The sequence below is a fragment of the Thunnus thynnus genome, chromosome 14, assembly GCF_963924715.1.
Source record: "Thunnus thynnus chromosome 14, fThuThy2.1, whole genome shotgun sequence".
Lineage (NCBI taxonomy): Eukaryota > Metazoa > Chordata > Actinopteri > Scombriformes > Scombridae > Thunnus > Thunnus thynnus.
Window position 1 is genome coordinate 16,087,456 of NC_089530.1, and position 21,813 is coordinate 16,109,268.

Genomic DNA, 21,813 nt, shown 5'->3' on the forward strand with positions numbered 1-21,813 from the left:
AGTTAACTCTTAAGTTGACTATTGAACAAACTTTTGACAGAATTAATTGATGAAAATTAAGATGTATTCATCGAAACATCCTATTTTTTTTGCCCAACAACGTGTATATATGTGTGTGTGTGTGTGTGTGTGTGTGTGTGTGTGTGTGTGTGTGTGTGTGTGTGTGTGTGTGAGAGAGAGAGAGAGAGAGAGAGAGAGAGAGAGAGAGAGAGAGAGAGAGCCTTGTTGTAATTTTGTAAATATTTACCAACATTATGGTAGTGTTATTATAAACATGCATGAAAGAGTCTTAGAATCCTAATTAACTACAGAATTACACTCAAATTAATCTAATTTTAATAAATAATTGTATAGATTTTCGTTGATGCCGATGCTTGTATTTGTCAGGGTTTGGGACATTTTTGTGCATCTAAACTTCATGACGTCTTCTATGTACTATTTCTGTCACAAAAATATCATATTTATCGTCACATCTCCTATTGATATTTTAAAATCGAGTTTATTAAAGGATAGACTGAGAAAGATGCTCAACTAACCAACTATAAATAAACTTTTCAATGAAAATGATAATGACGTCAAGTTTAAAATATGAAATTAAATACCTACCAGTGCGTGCAAAATGCTTTGTATTCAAAATTTATATCCATCGTGCTGAGTCTTGAATACGAAAATCCTTTTTTTTTTCATACAATATAGGCACATTTTACAGTTCTTTTTTAATGCAGCACCTGCAACGCTCTGTGTTCTTTGATTTCTATTTTTTTCCAGCTTTATCAATTCCTAGTTCATTGGAGCAGGGTTGCTTCCTCTTTTTGTTGTCGCCTAAACCGTTTAGTTTTGGATGATCGGTCAAAGATTCTGACAACCAGCGGGGAGAAGCACGACGCCCAGCCGGGGAGGGAGCGCAGGAGGCCGGACAGATCTACTGGGCTGCATCGGGGAGACGCACCATTAGACAAGGGAGAGCCATGCCTCACAGCGCTGGTCGATCAGGTAAGGATTTGTCCGTCTACCTCATACTAATGTCAATGTTTGTTTGCAGGTATGTTGCCTGCACTGTGTGAGACAAAACTGTTTGGAGGTTGCAGCTCTCTGCTTATGTAGTTATCTGTGTTTGTATTTTATTATATTTTATTGTTCTCATTAAACAAAGCATGGTGCGCTTTTTGTTCCAGATTGTGCAGTAACTTCATATATTTATACTTCGTTTTTTATTATGCATAATGTCAGAAATGTAAGATCAGGAAATTATTATTATTATTATTATTATTATTATTATTATTATTATTATTATTATTATTATTACATAAATTAATAGTCTATTAAATTCACCTTTATGCTCGGGGCTTTAATTGAAAACATAGATCACAATCTAATTCACCTCTCAATTTTGGGTGTAGATGGGAAGATCAATGGAAAACAGTTGTAATGATCTAATTAATTATGGCAAAATTAAAAGCAAGTACAAAATCAATCTGTGATGGTGTCGAGGATGGAGTCAAATTGATATCCATCTGCTCCCGTTATAAAGCACATGAATAAGCAATCTAAGGACACAGCTGATATCCTGCAGTTTGGCATAGCCTACCCATATGGCTTTTTGGGTGTCAGGAGACACCAAATCATTGTGGGGTATTGCAAGTGACTCCCGATATGATGCTGATGTTTTCACTAATAGGAAAAAAATGGGGGACATGTACACAGGACTGCCGTTTTTCTACGTCTGACGTGCCACGTAATGAAATGAGCTTTTAAATAGAGGCTATCTAATGCAAGAGAGTGAAAGTATTAGGTGTCAGTATTAAGGCCTAACTCACTGACACCTGGATGTCCTCGTTGAGATGATAACCTATTTATTTCTAGATGGAGTTTATACATCTAAGAAGTGAAAATTGAGATTGTTTACATTTTTTTTATAAAAAAAAAAAAGCTCATACAGATGAAAGTAAATGCATTTATCATTAAAATGGCTGCACGGTAACGCATGGTTTATACACAAATTCTTGTACAGGACAGAAAATGAAGTGAACAGGCTTTACACGTTCAAAGTCAAACTGTGAACTTGCAGTGGCTCCCAAACTGGGGGTCAGTGGACATCATGCTCCCTGAAATATATTTCAAGTTTCCACCAAAATAGTTGAAACTGTATTCATTTTATGTCACTCTCCAACCTCAACTATGCATAATAGGGTTATTATCTTTAAACAGACAATCAAAAATTGAAGTCGATGCTTAAGGGACCTTGGTTTCAAATGTTTGGAAACCCCCCGCATCGCCTCACACACTCAGAAAAGACACAGCAGGAAGATGAAAAAACAGCAATATCGATTGTTGACGTGAACGTGCGTTACAGGCCACATGTTTCACACAAAAAAAGAAAAAAAAAACGGAAGAAAAGGATTTGTTTTATCCTCCGTGGAAATTCCTCATCCACCCCTCCCTCTTTCATTTTTGTCTGTCTTTACAACAGATGTATTATTAGGATTGTAATAATAATAATTATTATTATATGACACAGACGACAGGCATATTATATATAGCATATTGAGGGGACAATTTAAACTCAGCTGTAATCAATAAAAAAACATTATGTTTAGAAAGCAGGAACGTTTTTTATAATTGTTGAAAGTGTATGAAATGTGTTATATATTATCAACAGTTCTCATTGTGTGTGACAACTGTGCCGACTCTCTTAAATGTCTAATGCAAGCCACAAAACAAAAATCGAAGACAATAATCGCATTAGGTCCTCGGTGGCTCTGATTTTCAAAGGGGTGAAGTCGGGACTAACAGTTTCTTAATTATCACGCCATTTGTTTTGCTGTACTGTGACACGCGGACGTCATCATAGCAGCGCAGAGAGGTACGGGGGGCAAATCGGGTGTTGTGGGGGGAAATAGCAGCAGCTTTAGGGCAAAAGTGCACTGACGTGTGAAATTACAGCCCATGGTGCTACATATTGTACCAGAAGCTCCCTCCCAAAAAAAAAAAAAAAAAAAAAAAAAAAGCAGAAACAAAAAGAGGAATCGTCCTCAAACTTGTCCAGAGGGCAGCTGGACGCAACACGGAGTCTTGCCATGAAGTCTACAAAGCCTCTAAATAACAGCTACAGATTTGTCATTATTATTAGCATTATTATTTTTATTTTATTTTTTATTTTTTATTTTTTATTTTTATACTGCTGTGTCTTTAACAACAAATGAATATTCAAGTAAAAAACGGGAGCTTCAGACATTATTTTGGATAACTTTACCACAGTGAAACACTCCACAATGTCCACAAACACTCTGATAATAATATAGAAATATTTTTTAGACTATCATGCTGGAAAAAACTGCAGCTACTTTAGTTGAATAGCAGCCAGCTATAGAAATACAGAAGTTACTATAATGCCATACTAGAGACATTTAAAATCTATGAATCTTTGATTGAGTGCTTTTTCTCTCTGTTTTCTTTTGGATTGAGTTCTACCGGAAGAGATTAAGAGTGCATAACTCGGCCACAGTAGGTTTACCCACAACCTTTGACCCGGCCAACCCTCAGCAGCAGCAGCACTAGCAGCAGCAGCAGCCTACCTGCCTGCCTGCCTGAGCACAGGGGGCTGTGTAACCTACTGTAAGAGCGCCATCTACAGAGCGATGCTGCACACAGGCGGTGAGTGGATGATGATGATGATGATCATGATGATGATGATGATGACCTCCTGACTGACTCTCCCCTCTGCAGGCTCACCTTGCACACCTCCTCTCTGACCACACACATGCTAATTTGACTGTCTTTGTCGAGGCATGAAGTACAGAGGCTTTTTTAGTGCTGATAATGTTTTACAATAAATCGGATTCATTCTGTACTCAAAGACATGAAAAGACACGCAGGCCTCTTCGTTAAAAAGTGTTTTTCTGGTCATTTTAAGAGCAGGAAGCTATATAAATACTGTAAAAAAAAACACACAACATTTTCAAAAAGTAGAAGGGATTTTATTGAAAAACTGTGTAATTTGTCTGCTTCATATTTGGAAACATAATTAATTTGTGATATTGAGATTCTACACTTTGAACCAGAGGCTCACAAAGTGGGTTATTGAGGGAAAAGTTGAATTTTATTGTTATTTAATACATGGGAAATTTTTGTATGTTTATGATTTTACGAATAACTTGTTCCAGGCTCATTAATATCACTTTAGAAATTTAGTCCCAATAACAAAAATCTTCCCATGTGCGCATCCCAGTCATCATGTGTTTCTATTTGGAGTCCTTCATATGAAAAGAAGCATCACTTTAAACAACACACACCAGCCTGACAGTGTTTTACCTCTCTTCTACCCCCCTGCCTTTAATTTCCTTGATTCTTCACCCCAAAGTCTCATCATTTCCCATTTCGTCTCCCTCCCCTTCCTGGCTGTCGGATGCAGGGACCTCCTCATTTGAGCTGCAGGTTTTTACGTGGGCGAATCACAAAGTGTTGGAATCTATTGCCTTTGTCTGACAAGTCATCCATCTCTATGCGAGGGGATCTGTGGGATGGAGGTGGGAGGAGGAGGAGGAGGAGGAGGAGGAGGGGAGGGTGGTGGGGGGAGGTGGAGGGGGGGGTGATCTGTGGGACTACAGCTTTTAGAAACAGACACACAAGGAGAGGGGTTTCATTCTCAGCCCAAAGCTTCGCTCAGGCACAGCCCATTCCGGAGGAGAGGGGGACACACTGCTCTGTACTTCGCCGTGTCCATGTTGTTGTCATCTCCGCCCCTATCTGATTAAACCACAGAGTCCTCCATCCACGCCGGCAGAGGAGAGGGATTTTTTCGGCCGCAGCGGACCCGTGGAAACTCAGCTATTCTTTTTTTTTCTGTTTTCCTCATGATGTCCTTTAAACACAAACTGTGACCCGGTTTGAGCCGATGTTGCTGCGACTGGTGCGCTCTGCACACGCGTGGGTCATGCGCTGCACCTGACAGCCCTTCTGCAGACTTTTGAGTTTAGACTTCAAACAGGAGGAAAACTTAGCATCGCCGCCAGTAAAGCTTGTGCTCTGCTGCAGCCTGCGGACTCTTCCCACACGGACTGTTTTACACAAAAATATAAATCCTTGTTGTTGTTGTTTTTTTGTTGTTGTTGTTTTTTCATTGCTTTAAAGCTGCACCACCGAGGCGAAACGGCGACCTCAGTCGATTACCTTTCTTTCCTTTGCTATCCAATGGATATTCACTGCAAAGCAGACCCCTTCTCGGCGATGCACCGTGAGTATACTGAAGTAGTTTGTAGACAACAACAGCTCTGTGTTGTGACTTTTATTCCTGCGGGCTGATTTGCACAGAAAACCAGCAGTAATACATTTAAAATGGCCTTATATACAACCTATGTATTTAATATTTAAGTTTATCACGTGTTATTTTCCAACGTGAAGTACAGCTCTCAAACATTTAACATGTTAGTATTTGCCATTTTTTCTTCAACTATTTTTTTCTTCTTAAAAAACATTGGCAAAGTTTTCCCAGAAGAGTCTTTTAAAAATAGATTTAGTAATGTTAATTCTGACTATAGAAATTAAAGTAGGAAGCACAGAAACTATTTAGATTAATGATACATTTTTAAACAAAGAATTCTCTGTTTAATTCTTAAAAGCACAGGTGTTATCCAAGTGTTTTGTTTTTATTTTTTTCAGCACTGATTTTTCTGTGTGAAGCTTTGTCTTATAGAGATAAACTGACATGGGAATATATGAGCTGTTTACAGCTACATTTACTGTTAAGTGAGAAAATGGAAACTCCTTAATTTAAATACAAAGCTTTTTATCACCTGTGACATTACTGCAGAGAGAGACAAGAGCACGTTGTGTGTAAATTGACGTGTCACTTTATGTACCATCCCTCACTTTAAACTCAGGTGGTAAAGAATAAAACTGACGGCAAAAAAAAACTGAAACAGTTGCTCCAAGTGTTGCTGTTTTCCTTATATGTTTTCCTCCATATGATATGGGTAAAGAAGACCCGGACTCTGCGTAAATTATTTATTCCTCCTCTCATTCGCACCATCCGCGTTTGTAATATGAGTTATCAAAGCTCATTTTAATTATTTACAATAATTGTGCAAGGAAAATTAAACAGGTTGAAACGTAATATGTGCGACATGTGTTAGGCTGCAGTGGAAGAGGTGATCTTGGAAAATATTACCTAACCAGGCCAATGGACAGGGAGAGAAGAGCTGCTGTTATTGTTCCAAAAGAGCCCTGAAAGTGAATTTATTTTGCGCATTTGGAAGCAACAAAAATACCAGAATTTTATTATTTTTTATTATTAGGCTGCTTCATTTTCTACTATGTTTTTTAAGCAACTATTATTCTTATTCTTATTCTTATTCTTATTCTTATTCTTATTCTTATTCTTATTCTTATTCCTATTACTGTTATTATTATTATTATTATTATTATTATTATTATTATTATTATTATTATTATTATCCACTAATAAATCGTTCAGAACAGGAGTTTAAAATGTATTTGTATGTGTATTTGTTTGTGTCTGTAGGTGTGTGTGTGTGTGTTAACAGTAATGTGATTTAACCTTTAGATAGAAAATAAGAACATGAAACACACACTGTGCATTTCTCCCAGACAATAACAGAAAACCAAAATGTGAGGACGTGTCTCCTGCAGGTATGTAATGTTATGCTCTCCTGTGCTGCTGTTGTATCCCACGCAGGGCACGGCGGTGTGAACCAGCTCGGCGGGGTGTTTGTGAACGGCAGACCCCTCCCGGACGTGGTGAGGCAGCGGATCGTGGAGCTGGCCCACCAGGGCGTCCGGCCCTGCGACATCTCCAGACAGCTACGGGTCAGTCACGGCTGTGTCAGCAAAATCCTCGGCAGGTAAAAGGGGGGAAACCACTACCAACAGAGCCCTATGTGTGTCAAACATCAATCTTCTAGCTCGTATATGCGCACCCAGCTCTATTTCAGCCTCAGTCATCGGTTATATAGGCAGGTCATTTTTTCTTTCTTTCTTTTTTTTTGTTTTTTGTTTTGCTTGAACACAGCAGTTCTACGTACGAAATTTTCTATCCATCACCTACAGCCTTACAAAAGAAAAGCATCATAATCACGAAATAAATCTTAGGAGGAGAGTTTACAGCTAAACATTAAGGATAATAAATACCCCAGAAGAATATGAGGCTGTATTAAAATTATAGGAGACACAGATGATAAAGAAAATACCATAAAGTAACATGAGGTCACTTGAAAAACGACTTTTCAGTTTAAAAAAATACCGTAAACACATTCTTTGCGCTCCTATATTTTCTCATCAGTGCGAAGTTTAAACCTGAGAAATTAGCTCTACATAATTTTTTTTTACATCAGAGCACAAATGCTGTGAGATAATATTTTGAAATATATTTTTTTCAGCTATCAGAAGGCATTTCAGAGGTATTTTCATTTCACACACACTGAATGTCTGTCACCAACATTTACCAGTAGGTCATGGTGGCATGTCGTGCATGCTACTATAAGCTCATAGAGACTAGAAATTAGGTCTAAACTGTGCTCTTACAGCTAAACTGTCCTTTGTTCTGTCCGTCTCACTGCTTATTGTGTGATTTTAATTACACTGCTTTTTTTTGTTGTTTTTTTTGTTGTTGAAAATCCGCTCTGTTCACCCTCCAGCTGACACTCAATTAGGGCCATATAACAGCACACTTCCAGACTAATTAATAGATTAAAGCCGCCATCATATTTGTAGGTAATATTTTGCCCTACATGTAACTGCAGAAGGTCGGCGCAGATTTGTTTCCACACAAACGATTTCAGGCCACCTTTCCCATCAATCAGACGACTGACTGGATGTTGAATTGAAGGAGGGATCCATTCAGGAACACTCGCTCTGTCCCCATGCAGGTACTATGAAACCGGCAGTATTAAACCCGGAGTCATTGGTGGCTCCAAACCAAAGGTTGCAACCCCGAAAGTGGTGGATAAAATAGCAGATTATAAGCGCCAGAATCCAACCATGTTCGCTTGGGAGATAAGGGACCGACTACTGGCTGAGGGCGTCTGCGACAACGACACTGTCCCCAGCGTTTCATCCATCAACAGGTAGGTCCATAAAACATATATTTTATTTTATCTTATTGGAGAAGGCATGCAGATTTTTTTTACATATAGAGAGAAAATGATTTATTATTTCTTCCTAAATGTGTGCATGCATCTAAGAGAAAATTTGTGTGCCAAATACAAATGGGGGGAAAAAAATGAGATAAGAAGCAAGAGCGAAAAAAAAATCTTGTCATTTATCATGCGTGCATGCTTTAAATCGAGCCTATATAATAAATAGAAAATAAGCAGAGAGCCATTGAACTATAGTCAATTCCAGCCAAGCCTATCCGGGGTGGTCTCACACGTGCAATTCAATCCCCTCTGTGGCCCTCCACAACACAGCCAGCACGGGAGCGGAGGCTGGGGCCACGAAAAATCACATCTGTCTCGATAAAAACCGATCAATACCGCGTAACCAGATCCAGAGGCAGAGGGAAATACCCAACAAAGTCGTTCAATACGCGGACCACACTGCGACAGAGACGGCAGACTCTTTATTGCCAAGCAATTGCTCTGTTTTCTAACACCGAGGTGCATGTGGAGCAACAGCAGAACACACATTACTTTGGTTGGACAATTCTAAATTAACCACACATAATTAATATTATTGATATTATCATAATTAATTACAGAATAATTAAAAGAAGTCTAGAATAATATAGAAGATGGAAAAATTCAAGTATTAAAACAGTGTTGATGCGTGAATGTACTATAAAAGAGTTTCTGTTCCACTGAAGCAGATAAAGAAACAGACACCCTACACCTTCACCTTTTCACATGAAGTGGGACAAGCAGTGGACAAAGTATCTTTAGACAGAGGACGGCGAAAACCCCAGTGCATGTGTGCAAAGTAAAAAAAAAAAAAAAAAAAAAAAGCCCCATAGTGCCTGGCGAGTGAAGAACTTTGGTTAGGAGGCACTGTTCCAGAGAGCTGGTCATCGGCATTACATTTTAATGAGCTAAAGAGAGTCTCATAACACATCCAGCTAAATGCAGGAGATGGATGAATATCCTCAAAAAAAGAGAGAGAAATCTTAGAAAAATTAGGCAGGCATGGAAATTGTGGTTTCAACAGGTCTCTCTGCCGCTGTTCTCTGTTTTCACCTGTTGTTCCTAAAACTGAAAACATGTTTTTAGTATGTATATTATATATATATATATGGAATACTTTTAGAAAAAAATATGATAATCTCCTCAGTTTGAGTTGTGTGAAACAGCACTATTAGGAGAAAATTGTGTCATTTGAAACTAAGTTGGCCTGCGCATTAATAATTAACACCAGATCTTGTGAAATTTTTATTCTTAAAGCAGGGCCTCACAGATCCTAACATAACAATCAGTAGGTCTCACTCTTGAATTTTTATTTCATTCCACAAGCATTTAAGATGTTAATTTATATTTATTTTAAAGCCTAAAAATTACAGAGATTGTCTATAAAAATCTAACCATAGCTCTTTTAAACCCTGTTAATTCTCACTATGCGTGCACTTTTAAATGTTTCATGTTTTTCTTGCTTTTTTTTTTTTTTTGGTTATAAGTGTTGTTGTGGAAAGGAGTGTTGGGAAAGATGTGGGGGAGGAAGACCGTGAAGTGGAGAAGTAAAAGGAGGCAGACAGAGGGAGAGAAAGAGACAGTGGACCCCTGGTGGTCTTTGTGGTTAAGGTGGCTGACCTCTGCTCTGTTGACTAAAGAGGATGTCCTGGCTTTAAACACATTTTTCCTGCATGAATTATTAAAGATTACACAGAGACAGGGTTGCACTTTGTTTTGTTGCCGCAGAGAGGAGTTTCCACCCACTGCACCATGACCGGTGGACAGAGGCGTACCCATAAGGTCCTGAGCGGCTTTCAATCATATTGATCCACATTTTAATATTTCTTTGGGGATGTTGTGTTTTTTTTCTACAACAGCCAAACGCCAAAGTCATTAATTCACCCATCCAAATTGCTTATTCAATATCAACAACATAGACTCGAAACAAATTCCTTGAATTTATGAGGCTCCCTCGAGTCATGAGGTCAGATAACTGTTGTGGTGAGATGTTAGAAATTCAAATAAAATATTGATGTGTGTTTTCTGGAGGAGGCTGCGAGCCTTTGTTGCCCTGCCTGAAGGAGAGAGTATGGAGGACACACGAGATAGCGAGGGGAATGAAAAGAGTCTGATGTACATTTTGCCCCTGAGGAAGTTAACCCCTATAGCTGCCGGAGTCAGAATTGATAGCTTATTGCTCAGTGCCGCATGCACACGAGAACGTCGTTTGCCTCATCTGCAGTCTGTAAAAGTCTGTTTTTTGTCACATCTCTCGAGTGAGAGGGCTTCTATGTGGGATTTCTGTCTGTAGACAACGCTGATTGTTATTCAATGATCTCACGTTCGTCTGTCAATCAAAAGATTACCATGGTCATGGCTTAATGTAATACGATCATGTCCCAAGAGCTAAAGCTGAGCTTGTGTAAATCCCACTGTACTGTGAGTTTTACTAAAAGAATTACAGCAATCCTCAAATTTACAAATGTAAAATTATCTTAGGCCTCTAGTTTTTGCATCCGTACAACTGTTTTATAAAATGCACAACTCTAAAGTTTAAAGATTATTGTGACTGCTGCTTTAATTTCTTTTCTTTTTTCTTTTTTTTTGAGAAAGAAAGACATTGGATGTGGCATTGGTCTCAGGTTGGGCCAATAAGACACTATTGCTTTCCTGTCAGATATTATTTATAGATCTCCATTTGCATTTGCTGTTCCTCGCTGCCATTTGTTGTCAACTTTTCTATCCCGGAGTCCCAATCAATAGGCTGTGATCCTCAGTGAGCCTGGAGGATTCCTGTGTGCAGTAAAAAGACCAAAAACTACAACAGACACCAGAGAGGTGACAGAGAGGAATAGTAAAAATGAATCGCAGAGGAGTAAAGAGAGAAAGAAGGAAAAGAAAGAGATGAGGGGTGTGAGAGACACACAGTGTGAAACACGGGCAGTAAAACAGTGAGCACATTGGACAGTAGGGAGAATGAGAAAAGAAGATGAGGGTGGGAGTGAGAGGAGTGAAAGATCAGGTTTGAGAGATGGAGAGAGAAAGAGAGCGAGAAGAAAAGAGGGAGTGGGGAGCAGGAGAGGGAGATTATTAGAGTTGGCCAGGTAGAGTCAGTGAAGCTGATCATTGAGGTGAATTGATGTGATTTCATGCTTTGTTTGCAAGATCATTCAGACCAAAGTGCAATGAAGACTTTCCCGCCACATCACATCTTACTGGTATGGGGACTTTATCATATTTCTAACCTCAGAATCCAGCTAGATTGAATCCACAATCTCAGGGGGCAGCTCCTATTCAGCCTCACACAGGAGCACAGAGATTGCCCCTAAAGCCCAAAGATTGGCTATTTGTGACGGGGGCCCCAAATATGAGGATACAAGCGCCCCAAACGATGGAGCACTTGTACATGCACAGGTGTAAGTGGACGTGATGTGCCATGTTTAAGTGTCCCGGGGCGGCTGGGCCGGTGTGAAATCTCCATGCTCTGGAAGCAGTATTGATTGATCCGTGTCTGTTGTTCACTTTACCAGGATTATCCGCACCAAAGTCCAGCAGCAATTCCACCCTTCCCCTGACGGATCTGTCACGCCGCTCTCCACGCCCGGTCACACCATAGGTGAGCATGAATGAGGCTACGCACAGATTACAGCATAGTCAAATGAGCCAATCAGGGCGGCTGTTTGTGGTAGAAACTAGAAATAAAAGACATAAGCATTTATACGCACTGACCCACATACACACACACACACAAATGACCTACTCACACAGACACACATACATACATACTGTGCACACCCACTAACTCAGCTTTCTCCATCAGTGCCCAGCACAGCCTCCCCCACTGTGACCAGCGCCTCCAACGATCCCGTAGGATCCTACTCCATCAACGGCATTCTGGGTATCCCCCGCTCCAACGGCGAAAAGAGGAAACGAGACGATGGTAAGGGAGATACAAGATCCCTTTTGTTTCCGTCCTTTTAATTCTCTCCATCACTCGTCTCCTACTTTTTTTTTTTTTTTTTCTGTGTGTGAAGAAGATGGCATTTATGACAGCGCTGCAGCCAAGTGTGTTTCTGTGTGCTGTCTCCAGTGACTTGTTATGTTGTATATCAGGCAGGGCGAGTGTTGAGAGTGTGTTGTGATTCAATCAGCTTTCTGATGCCCTACGCTTTACCATACGCCTACAGAGCTGCATCTCAATTTTATACCAGACATACTGTAGATATCCCATATAGCTGTCATACAACTCTAATCCCCCTTGGCAAGGCATCAATGCTGCTGGCTCTTGCTTTCATTTCTACAATGTTACAAAAGGCAGAAAAAGTGTGATTCTTTGCCATGATAGTATCAGTTAAATACCATTTACTTAACGCACAAAATGCATTTTTTGACTAATTAATATTTTTGTATCATATTCTGCGGTGCTGAACAGCATGAAAACATTCAATATGAAGTATTTTTGTAAGACTTTATATTAAAGTATACACTACCAGGGGACTGGCAAGCAAATAGACCTAGATACGCTCAAAGATTAAGTGGAAGCCTATCCGGTCCAAGCCAGAATTTCTCATTCCTAGGCAAGGCAAGAGAGTGGACACACACTGCCTGAGGGCTAATAGATTATCGGTTGTGCAAACAATTGGCTTTTTTAATGCCTATGAATTAACATGTCCCTGGTGGAGGCCTGAACAGGTGTAGGAACAGACCGGTGGAGGCAGGGTGGGGGCTGCGCGTGTGTGTGTGTGTGTGTGTGTGTGTGTGTGTGTGTGTGTGTGTGTGTGTGTGTACATGTGTGTGTGTGTGCGAGCATGTTTGATTCTGGGGTACTGCTTTGAGGTGGCTGATGGTGGGATGACATGGTTGAAAATTATCTCAAAGAACATTCATCAAAACAGGCCACTTCCTTCTTTTATGTTTCTGTCTCTTTAGTTCTCTGGAGTGGCAACCACTTGGATGGGAGGAAAATAGGACATTGTAAGTTGAAGTTAGACAACCTTCTCTTTTGCTTTGGTTAATCAGATCATAATACTCTCTTCTTGACTGCTGTTTTTGCTCTTCCGGGGTTGTGAGCTTACGAGGAAAGAGGCGGGGGACGATTTTTTTTCCAATAAACAATCTCCTGAGAAATTAAAATAAATTAAGCTAAACTGACTGTGGAAAATCATATTTTACATGTAATGGCATGCAGTTCAATATACAGTAATGCACCATGTAGCTAATTTAAAATTATAGCTTTGGATTTCAACAACAAGAAGTAAATTGTTATAAACTAAAATTTACTTTTTTATGATTCCTCTTAATTTGGCCTGTGATGTCAAGAAACCCACTGCAGCTCTTGTGTTAAGTTATTCATGGTAATTTCCAATTGCCAAAAAAGGTTTTATTATTTCAGCATTAAAAAAAAAGCAAAAAGGCCTTCATGAGCTGGCTAAGCCCAAGTGTCACAGCAGTAGTTTACCTGCTATAATTTTAACATGTTACATTGTCAGACACCTCATTAAATACACAAATTAGTAAAAAAAAATAATTAAGTCAGTGAATAAATAAATTAAAAACTAGTGCAGCAAATAGTTTTCATATTTTTTTAGAATATTTTACAAATGACTCAGTGGACTTTGTTGCATATCTGAAAACGAGTCAAAGATTTGTGCCTACATTGTGGTAATTTCACCATGATGAACCTGAAAAACACTCTGCACAGTCCTCATACTGTTGGTGTCGCGATGCTGCTGGTGTGTGATCCTGGTGTGGCTGAAGTCAATGGTTGCCCTTTGAGGGAGAAAAAGGTCCCCACGACTGGAGGGCTGTAGAGATAATGTAGTGTGACACGTGTTATGTACACTGGGTCCCCCGTAAGACGAGCTTCAGGGACATAGGTGCCATAAGAGCCATTAATCTGTCCTTGTCATGTGTTATTGCAAATTAAAAGTAGCATGTTACACTGGACAGCTTCGAGTGAAGACGGGAGGAGAGAAAAAAAGAGAGACAGAGGAGCAGGGAGGTGGGGGTGAGAAAAAAAAAGTGGGTTTATGAGGGGAGGAGGGATGAAAAAAGTCCTGGCAGCCTCAATGAGAGTTGAGGAAGAATCAGTTTTTGGATTTGTGCATGCATATATGCACACATCTGTGCATGGAAATGTGTGTGTGTGTCTGTAACTCTGTGGCTTCAGATGCTCCTCACACAGTGAACATAGTGACATTTTAAAGAATTTGCAATTCTGCAGAGAAAAGCTATTAATTCACAAATTAACATCTCCCCCTCACCTCCCTCCCTCTATCTTGGATGTGCAAGCTATCGAAAAGACAAAAGAAATAGCCTTAAGGGGGGAAAAGAGAGAGTCTCAGCCCTATCTGTGGAGAGATTGGTTTGCATGTCTGCAAGCAGCGATACCAATTATGCCAGTGCTGGGAGAATGCGTCTCAATGCGCCCCCTCCTTTGCCCCCCCTCCTCACCCCTCTCCTCTCTTCCTACCACCATCACCACCACCACCACCACCACCCCACCTCAAATCTATCCATAGCCAGATTTATTTGTGTATCTCATTACGGGAAATGGAATGTTGTTCCTGCCAAATGCATTAATAGTGAAGTGGGGAAATTAGCCTGTTGTACAGCATGCTCTCACTCAGTCATTTAAACCTATGGAGGAAGTAGAAGCCAAGAAAAGACAGAGAGAGAGAAGGATTGGGTGACAACTGCTGTGTGATTGTCAAATGTGTATTATGGTGCTACGTCCATTTAAAAAGTTTGGCCCTTCCGTGATTTTTGAGCTCATTATTATGATCGAGCTGAGTGAGACATACCTGCTCTGGTTTGTTCTCTTTTTAAAGGAAATGCTGTTTTTTTTATCAGCTGCTCTATTTAAATTCAGTGTTTTCCTAGTCTTGCACACTGTGACAGGTTACTCCTGACCTTGCTGCTGTACACAGGCAGGTTGATGTGACATAACAGCTTCTCTAATAGCTGGCTTACCACATCCTGGATGGAGCCCAGTGGAGCTCTGGGGAGGACAGGCAGTATAGGGAGCTACAGTGATAAATTAGATGGAGAAAGCAAAGGTCATAACTTGTGATTGTAGCGTGGGTGTGGGATGAGTGTAGAAGGAGCTGATGAGTGTGTGAGCCGGAAAAGGAAAATATGACCTAGCAGGTTGTTCATTCATGACATAAAAGAACGATTGTACGCAGCAGCCGGAGTCACATCAACCTTGTTCAATAGCTTGAAGAAAAAATGAATACAGTCGCTGTTTTGATTTGTTCAAATTTGATACTTGGCCCTTTTGGAGATTGTCCGGTGTGTATCTTTTAACACATATGACCCACTGGCGGAGTTTAAATCAGTTAGTGTATGGATTTTAACCTGGGCCTACACTGGTTGGCTAGTCAAGCCAGTCCATGACAATGAGTCAATAGCGGATCACTTTAGAAAATAAATGTATCCAGAGCGAAGCAGAAATAAATGAAATCATGAGCACCATGATGGCCCTGATGGGGTGTGTGTGAGAGAGAAAAGCCCAGGTTTGAGAGGGGCCACAGAGCGTAACATAGAGACAAGAAGCTGTTAGGGCCCCGACAGCAGAGGGGGACACAAAAGGGTCCACATTGCGTTTCTCCCCCTCCTCCTTCTCTGGTCTATCTCTGCCATTTTTTCTCTTCAACATTCAATTCCTCTTCTTATCACCATCCTTCTTCTTTCTGAGTCTTGTGGGTTAACCATTTGCATTCAGCAACACGACTTCTTGCATATAGTTGTAAACAATATACAATGAGATCCGTCACAAAAATATAAGGAGAGGGAATTCATTCAATGGAGAGGAATCATGTCAGAGAAAAGTCAATTACGAGCAGCGATGCCGAGAATTAATGGAGCGATGCATTACTCAGCTTGAGGAGGGAGAAAAGGCAAGAGAAAAGAAGGGATACATTAATTGCATTTCCACAAATACTTGCCACACAGGGTGGCAACCGCTAAATGACAGACTGGTCCAGAGGAGGGTAGAGCAGCAGGACAAAGAACAATAAAAGATGATGAAATGAGAAAGAGAGACAAGGTGCACTGTAAAAAAAAATCTTTGGTCTGTAATTGAGTGTTAGTTTCTTAAAAGATGCAACAAAACAAGTTAAAAAATGCCAGTGCAGTAAGAATATTTCAGCTTGTTTCCAGTGTAAACCAATATATTTTTCTAAAATAAAGTTTTCTAGCACTAATCTGCTTCATCCTTTCTTGTTTCAAGATTAATTTTCAGAGAATTCTTGAAACAAGTTGATTTGCACTGGAACTAGATGAAAATGGCAGATTATTTTGTTTTTAGGATTGAATTATAAAAAGGTGGCTTGATAAGATGGTGATTTCTGCAATATAGTCCAAACATGTGAAACTTTTATTTTATCCAAATCAACTTACATTTTTTCCCCACAAACACACATTGGAAGCAGTTCAGTGTCTTGCTTAAAGACTCTTCAACATGTCGACAGGAGGAGCCATGAATCAAACCACCAATCTTACAATTACTAGCCAACCTGGTCTACCACCAGAGCAACCCTCTTATTGATGTTATAGTCACAAACTGTTCCCAAATAGTTGTATACTTATTTACTTATTATAAACTTTCTGCATTGGCCTGGTTCTCACAATTTAAATCCAAGTAAATAAAATGTGCTTCAAAATACTATCGACGCAGCCTCAGCGATGGCGGTGAGTGCAAATAAGCATCACTGTGCCTGCTGACAGTCACTACACTGGTTGGTGGTGCTAAATCGAATTAATAAAGCTCTTAAACACGTTGCAACATAACAGGATCTTAACAGCCATGGCAGTGTTGCTGCCTCTCTCTCTCTCTCTCTCTCTCTCTCTCTCTCTTTCTCTCCCCCACCCCACCCACCTCTCTCCTTTCCGCTTCAGAGGTTTCATAAATATAGCTAGCTTACAGGGAAGGAGTGTTCACCCTCTGGGTATACCAGTTTGTTTGTGCTCTTTTTTTTCAAGCTCAACTGCATTTTTAAAAACATCAACAAATGATCCACAATTTGCGATAGCATCATTTCACCTATCAGCACAGGACGGATAACTAAACGGTCGACTTGCAGCCTCTGATCTAGGAAACCCCATGTCATTGATTTACGGAGAGAGCCAGGCAGTGTGTAGGAATTCATTTGCCTTTCAAACAAGCCCCCACCTCTCTCTCCTCTGAGTTATCTTATCACTGGAACAGGGAGATGAAAGAAGAACATAAAGTGCCACCATGCCACCACAGGACGTTAACATCCCCCTTACAGACAAAGCAAAACAGAACAGCTTTTGATACCATTGTAGTCTGTTTAACAGTAGTTACTGACATTGGTTAACTCTGTCCGTGTGTGTGTGTGTGTGTGTGTGTGTGTGTGTGTGTGTGTGTGTGTGTGTGTGTGTGTTTGTGTGCAAATGGTTGAAAGTGCACGAGAGAGAGTATTAGTTTTCTAATGGCATGCAACAACTTTTAGGTTTATCTGACTAGAACAAAAGAGACCAGTTGCAGATTCATGTCTGTTTGTTGTGTTTGTCTGGTGACTTAGTACGAAGCATTGCAATCCGCTTGACATGCAGCAGGTTTAAATGTTTAAACACGCTATGATGAAATATATAACTTTTGGACACAGCAAAGTTGAAACAGCATCCGTCTGTTCAAGCTGATCAAAGAGAGAATTTACCAGAAAGTGCATTGCTTTAGGGATGATACGTGTGAATGTCACTGTTGGAGAGTCTTGTTTTTATCTCGGTTTGTCTCCTCACACTTTGGTGTTAAAACGAAGAGACGCAGTCAGCTGGTGCTGTGGGAGTGATAAGAGAATACCTGCTGAGACACCCAAAGGGGTTGAAGAAACACTGAGAAAATGAAACAAGCCAGTCAATGAGCCACACATACACATACACACACGCAAACTGACAGTTGGGCTTCACACTCCACTTGACACGCTGACTGTCAAAGGATGAATCTGATTTATTGCAGCTATCTTATGATATATGTCAAACATAAACCTCTAATGGCGAATTCTGAAAATAAATGATTTACTATTATTTCTATCTAAAGGCCAAATCAGCAATTTTTTGACCATATAAATTTGAATATATTCACATGCATAACTGAGGAGTTTGAATTAGAAATTGAGAAAATGTTTGTAAAAAATTAGGCCTGTTTAACTCCAATTTTTAAAATATTACTGGCATAAACAAACTTTTAACAGTATCACAAAACATTGCTAACGGGGGCTTGTGGTCCATTAAGGGTTCTGGGGTGCTGCCTCTCCCGCAATTCCAATTGTGAAATATATATTTTAATTTTGTTATTGTTATATTGTGTATATATAAATGTCAGTCGTCACTCTCACATAAATCATACATAATTACAGAAACGTGCTGACAATCTTTGTCTGTGTGCCGAAGGGTGTACTTTTCTTTGTGTAATATGTTCGGCTTTTCCTGGTGGTTCCTGATTGGTTTACATTGCACGGCAAAAATAACTGGATCTGGGGCGGAAAATTTTATGCCTAAGAAATGTTGCCAGATTGGGCAATTTTCTATTATAGATAACATTTACCGTCTGAAGGCAGGCGAAGCGTACACAGATCATTGTGGCACTGTGGTGATAATTGTAAAGTGAAAGCAGTCGCTAAGTGGCCACCAAAAGATATTTTTTTAAACTTCTAGAAACGGCAAGCCTAGCCGCTAGCTACCAGCAGCTGGCTCCCTGCTACATTTTATGGCGCATGCTCACTGCCAAAATACACCAAACTACGTATTGTCATAGCCCCACCTAGTGGAAAGTCACGCTCCACCACTGGTTGCTAATATACATTTAGTTGTTGTTTATTGTTAATCCTTGTGTTAAAATGCCTGACAATCAAGCACGAGCAGGTTCCAAACTTGTGTTTTTAATTTTGGCGGTGGGTCTTTTGAACATTCGAAATTCGCACCAAAGAAATTCCTGCGGTGAGAATTTGTGTCCTTTTGCAGCCAGTCCAGAAAGCCTGATTAAGTGTGGTGGTGGGTGCTGAGTATGGTAAGCATGCTCCTCCATAGTGAATGACAAACACTTGCTATTGATCGCGCTTTCCTCTTTTCTCAGACCAGCTGATACGAGGTAATTAATGACTCCATTTTCTTCTGTACCACAGACAACAATTGAGTTTCATACAGCAACACTAATGCTGCCCGGCTACCAGCAACCCCCAACCCTTCACCCAAGGGAGCTGTTTGAAAAAGAAAAAAAGCCTGTGTTAAAATATTCTGTTTAACGGATTGTAGGAAAAAACACATGTGGCAGGAGGAAAAAAACAGATTCCTTCATAAATGTTACACAAAGCTAAAGTCAATATACTGTATTTTACCAGTGAAACACACATATACACACACCCTCCCATCTACACATACACACACTCATACCCAATTACAGTCCTCTATTCCATTCTCTCCATGGATCTATTTCTTGGTGCGAGTCGGGTTCATCCTCTGGCCTCAGCCATTGAAAAAAGGTCAAGCAGCTGAGCAGAATGGCAATAACGCCCCTGAAATGGTACCATCAGTGGAACATGATTGATCAATTGAATTCCATAGCACAGAAAAATGTGGGATTAAGTAGAGTATTATACGCGCAATGAGTTGAGGCATGATGTTCATTCCAAGTTCATTTCGCCTCCCTCCTCTGCTGGCGGATCAGGCAATCAATAGTGGCCTTGCATATCATATATCACCGCTGGCTCGCCCAGGAGAGAACATAATCTGCTGCAAATTTAGAATGACAGATTTGTACGGGAGCTAAAGCCCTCATCCGCTGTTGGCGTGGGGTATAGGGAGGAAGGGAGGGTGGCGGGAGGCAGGCAGTAGAGTGGAGGTTCCTGGGATGCTGGCTGGAGGTTTTAGCTGACTTGATGAGTGAGCAGAGGGAGAGCTGCAGCGGTGGCGGCGGGCTCCATGGCCGAGTTGATAGGGTCAGAGATCAGGAGAACGAGGGAAGCATAGGCTCATTTGTTTATATAGAGTGTGACCGAGTGGGGAAATGCATACGCTTGCCCTCGACGCCCCGTCCTCATTCGGCCCTGAGTACCGTCCCCACTCCATTCTGCTTTCCAGAGGACAGGCAATATGTGGGGGATGGAGGGAGAGAAAGAGAGACAGAGAGAGGGAAGGGTAATATGTTCAGGAGGAAATAGTACAGTTAAATAATGGCTCTCCATTTCCCGCTGGCAGAATGAGAGGCTCTGTATGTAATCGCCAGCCCTACTTTCTCCTCCTGAAACACACACTCTCCCTTACAAGTATATATTTGCACCGAAGGTAATCCATCAATTACCATAGACCTATCACATGATGACCGTGCTGATGGTGGCCGCGAGGAGAGGTGGGGGAGGCGGAGAGCTGCCTGAGTGAGTGCATGTGTGTGAGAGGAAGAGAGAGGCCAGAGAAAAATAGAAAGAGAGAGGTAGATAAAAAGGCAGACATGCTGGTTGTTCTCCCTGAATTTACTACAGCTCCTTATGCCATCACTCTCAAACCCGTTGAGCACAAAAACATTTTTTCCTCATGCTTATCTCACATTGCTAGCCTGCTAGAATAATATCAGGTAAAAAGACTGCAGTCGTGTCCTGATGCAGAATGTTGTCGCCTTCCCTTCCCTTCCTCCTCTCCCTCTTTCTCTAGATGGCTCTGATGGCTCAGGCCCGGGCAGCGACTCTCAGGGCAGTGTGGAGAGTTTAAGGAAGCACCTGCGAGCAGACGCCTTCACCCAGCAGCAGTTGGAAGCTCTGGACCGTGTGTTTGAACGCCCGTCTTACCCCGATGTTTTCCCCCCTTCAGAGCACATCAAACCCGAGCAGGTTGGCCATACAGATATTTCTTTCTACACCATGACATTTGCAGGCCCTGACGGTTTTTGTGCTGATCCTGCTTCATGTTTGTCTTTATGTTGTATTAGCCAATAATATATATTATGGGTTTTTTTACACTGATTTCTCATGTTACAAAATGAATTAAGTGGTACACATTCTGACACAGGTGACAAAAAGCTCTACGCTACTTCTTACTCAAAGCAACCTACAAGCCTACAGCCTATTACAGCGGATAACCTTTATTTACATTCATTAGACTGTTAAACAACAAGAGACTATTAATTTTTCCATTGGAACTCTATGTGGGTGCCCATGCAGCCTTAGCAGTGCCCTAATTGAGTTCATTTTCATCTCTGCGCGATCGCGGGGAATTACAGCGGCGATAAATCAGAGGGACAGCCCCTCAGCCTGCTATACAGGCCCTAATGCAGCTAATTACCAAAGTGATTTCTACGGCAAGATCAATACCAAAACGAATTGGAAATGACTTGCAATCACAAAGAGTGGAGGAGAAGGTATTAAAAAGGCGAGAATAAGGTGGAGGAGGGGGGACGAAAAACGGCGTCAGAATGGTCCAGAAAAATCAGTTTTAATTTAATGTAATATTAATCAGGCTGCTTTCCACTCTTTCTGTGCGCCTCCTTTTTTCTCCCTGTTTCCAACACCCCCTCCTTTTCTTAAACTGGTGAAAAGGTGGGATATTAGGCTATTAGGGGCTTGTCTGGTGTCTGCGTCAGGGCATTAAAAAGCCATTTTGAAGAGGCCTGGCTGAATAGGCCTCATCCCTCCCACACTTCTGGCAGCCATGTGGTCAGGTCATTCAGGCCCCACTGTGCTTG

General features: G+C 40.9%; 1 protein-coding gene across 8 annotated transcripts in view; it reads left to right on the forward strand.

Moving 5' to 3' along the window:
* Window positions 1–4,626: 4,626 nt before the first annotated feature.
* The window catches only part of pax2a (paired box 2a), a 31,386-nt gene continuing 14,199 nt past the window's right edge, over window positions 4,627–21,813 (forward strand). The window contains exons 1-7 of one of the 8 annotated variants that reach the window (XM_067610206.1): window positions 4,628–5,233; window positions 6,695–6,860; window positions 7,884–8,081; window positions 11,645–11,730; window positions 11,935–12,054; window positions 13,044–13,088; window positions 20,787–20,962. In XM_067610206.1, the coding sequence (XP_067466307.1) occupies window positions 5,191–5,233; window positions 6,695–6,860; window positions 7,884–8,081; window positions 11,645–11,730; window positions 11,935–12,054; window positions 13,044–13,088; window positions 20,787–20,962 (834 nt within the window). In that variant the 5' untranslated portion in view covers window positions 4,628–5,190. Of the gene's footprint in view, window positions 5,234–6,694; window positions 6,861–7,883; window positions 8,082–11,644; window positions 11,731–11,934; window positions 12,055–13,043; window positions 13,089–20,786; window positions 20,963–21,813 lie in introns of all 8 variants that reach the window. The other 7 variants (XM_067610207.1, XM_067610211.1, XM_067610212.1 and 4 more) reach the window with 7 other exon arrangements.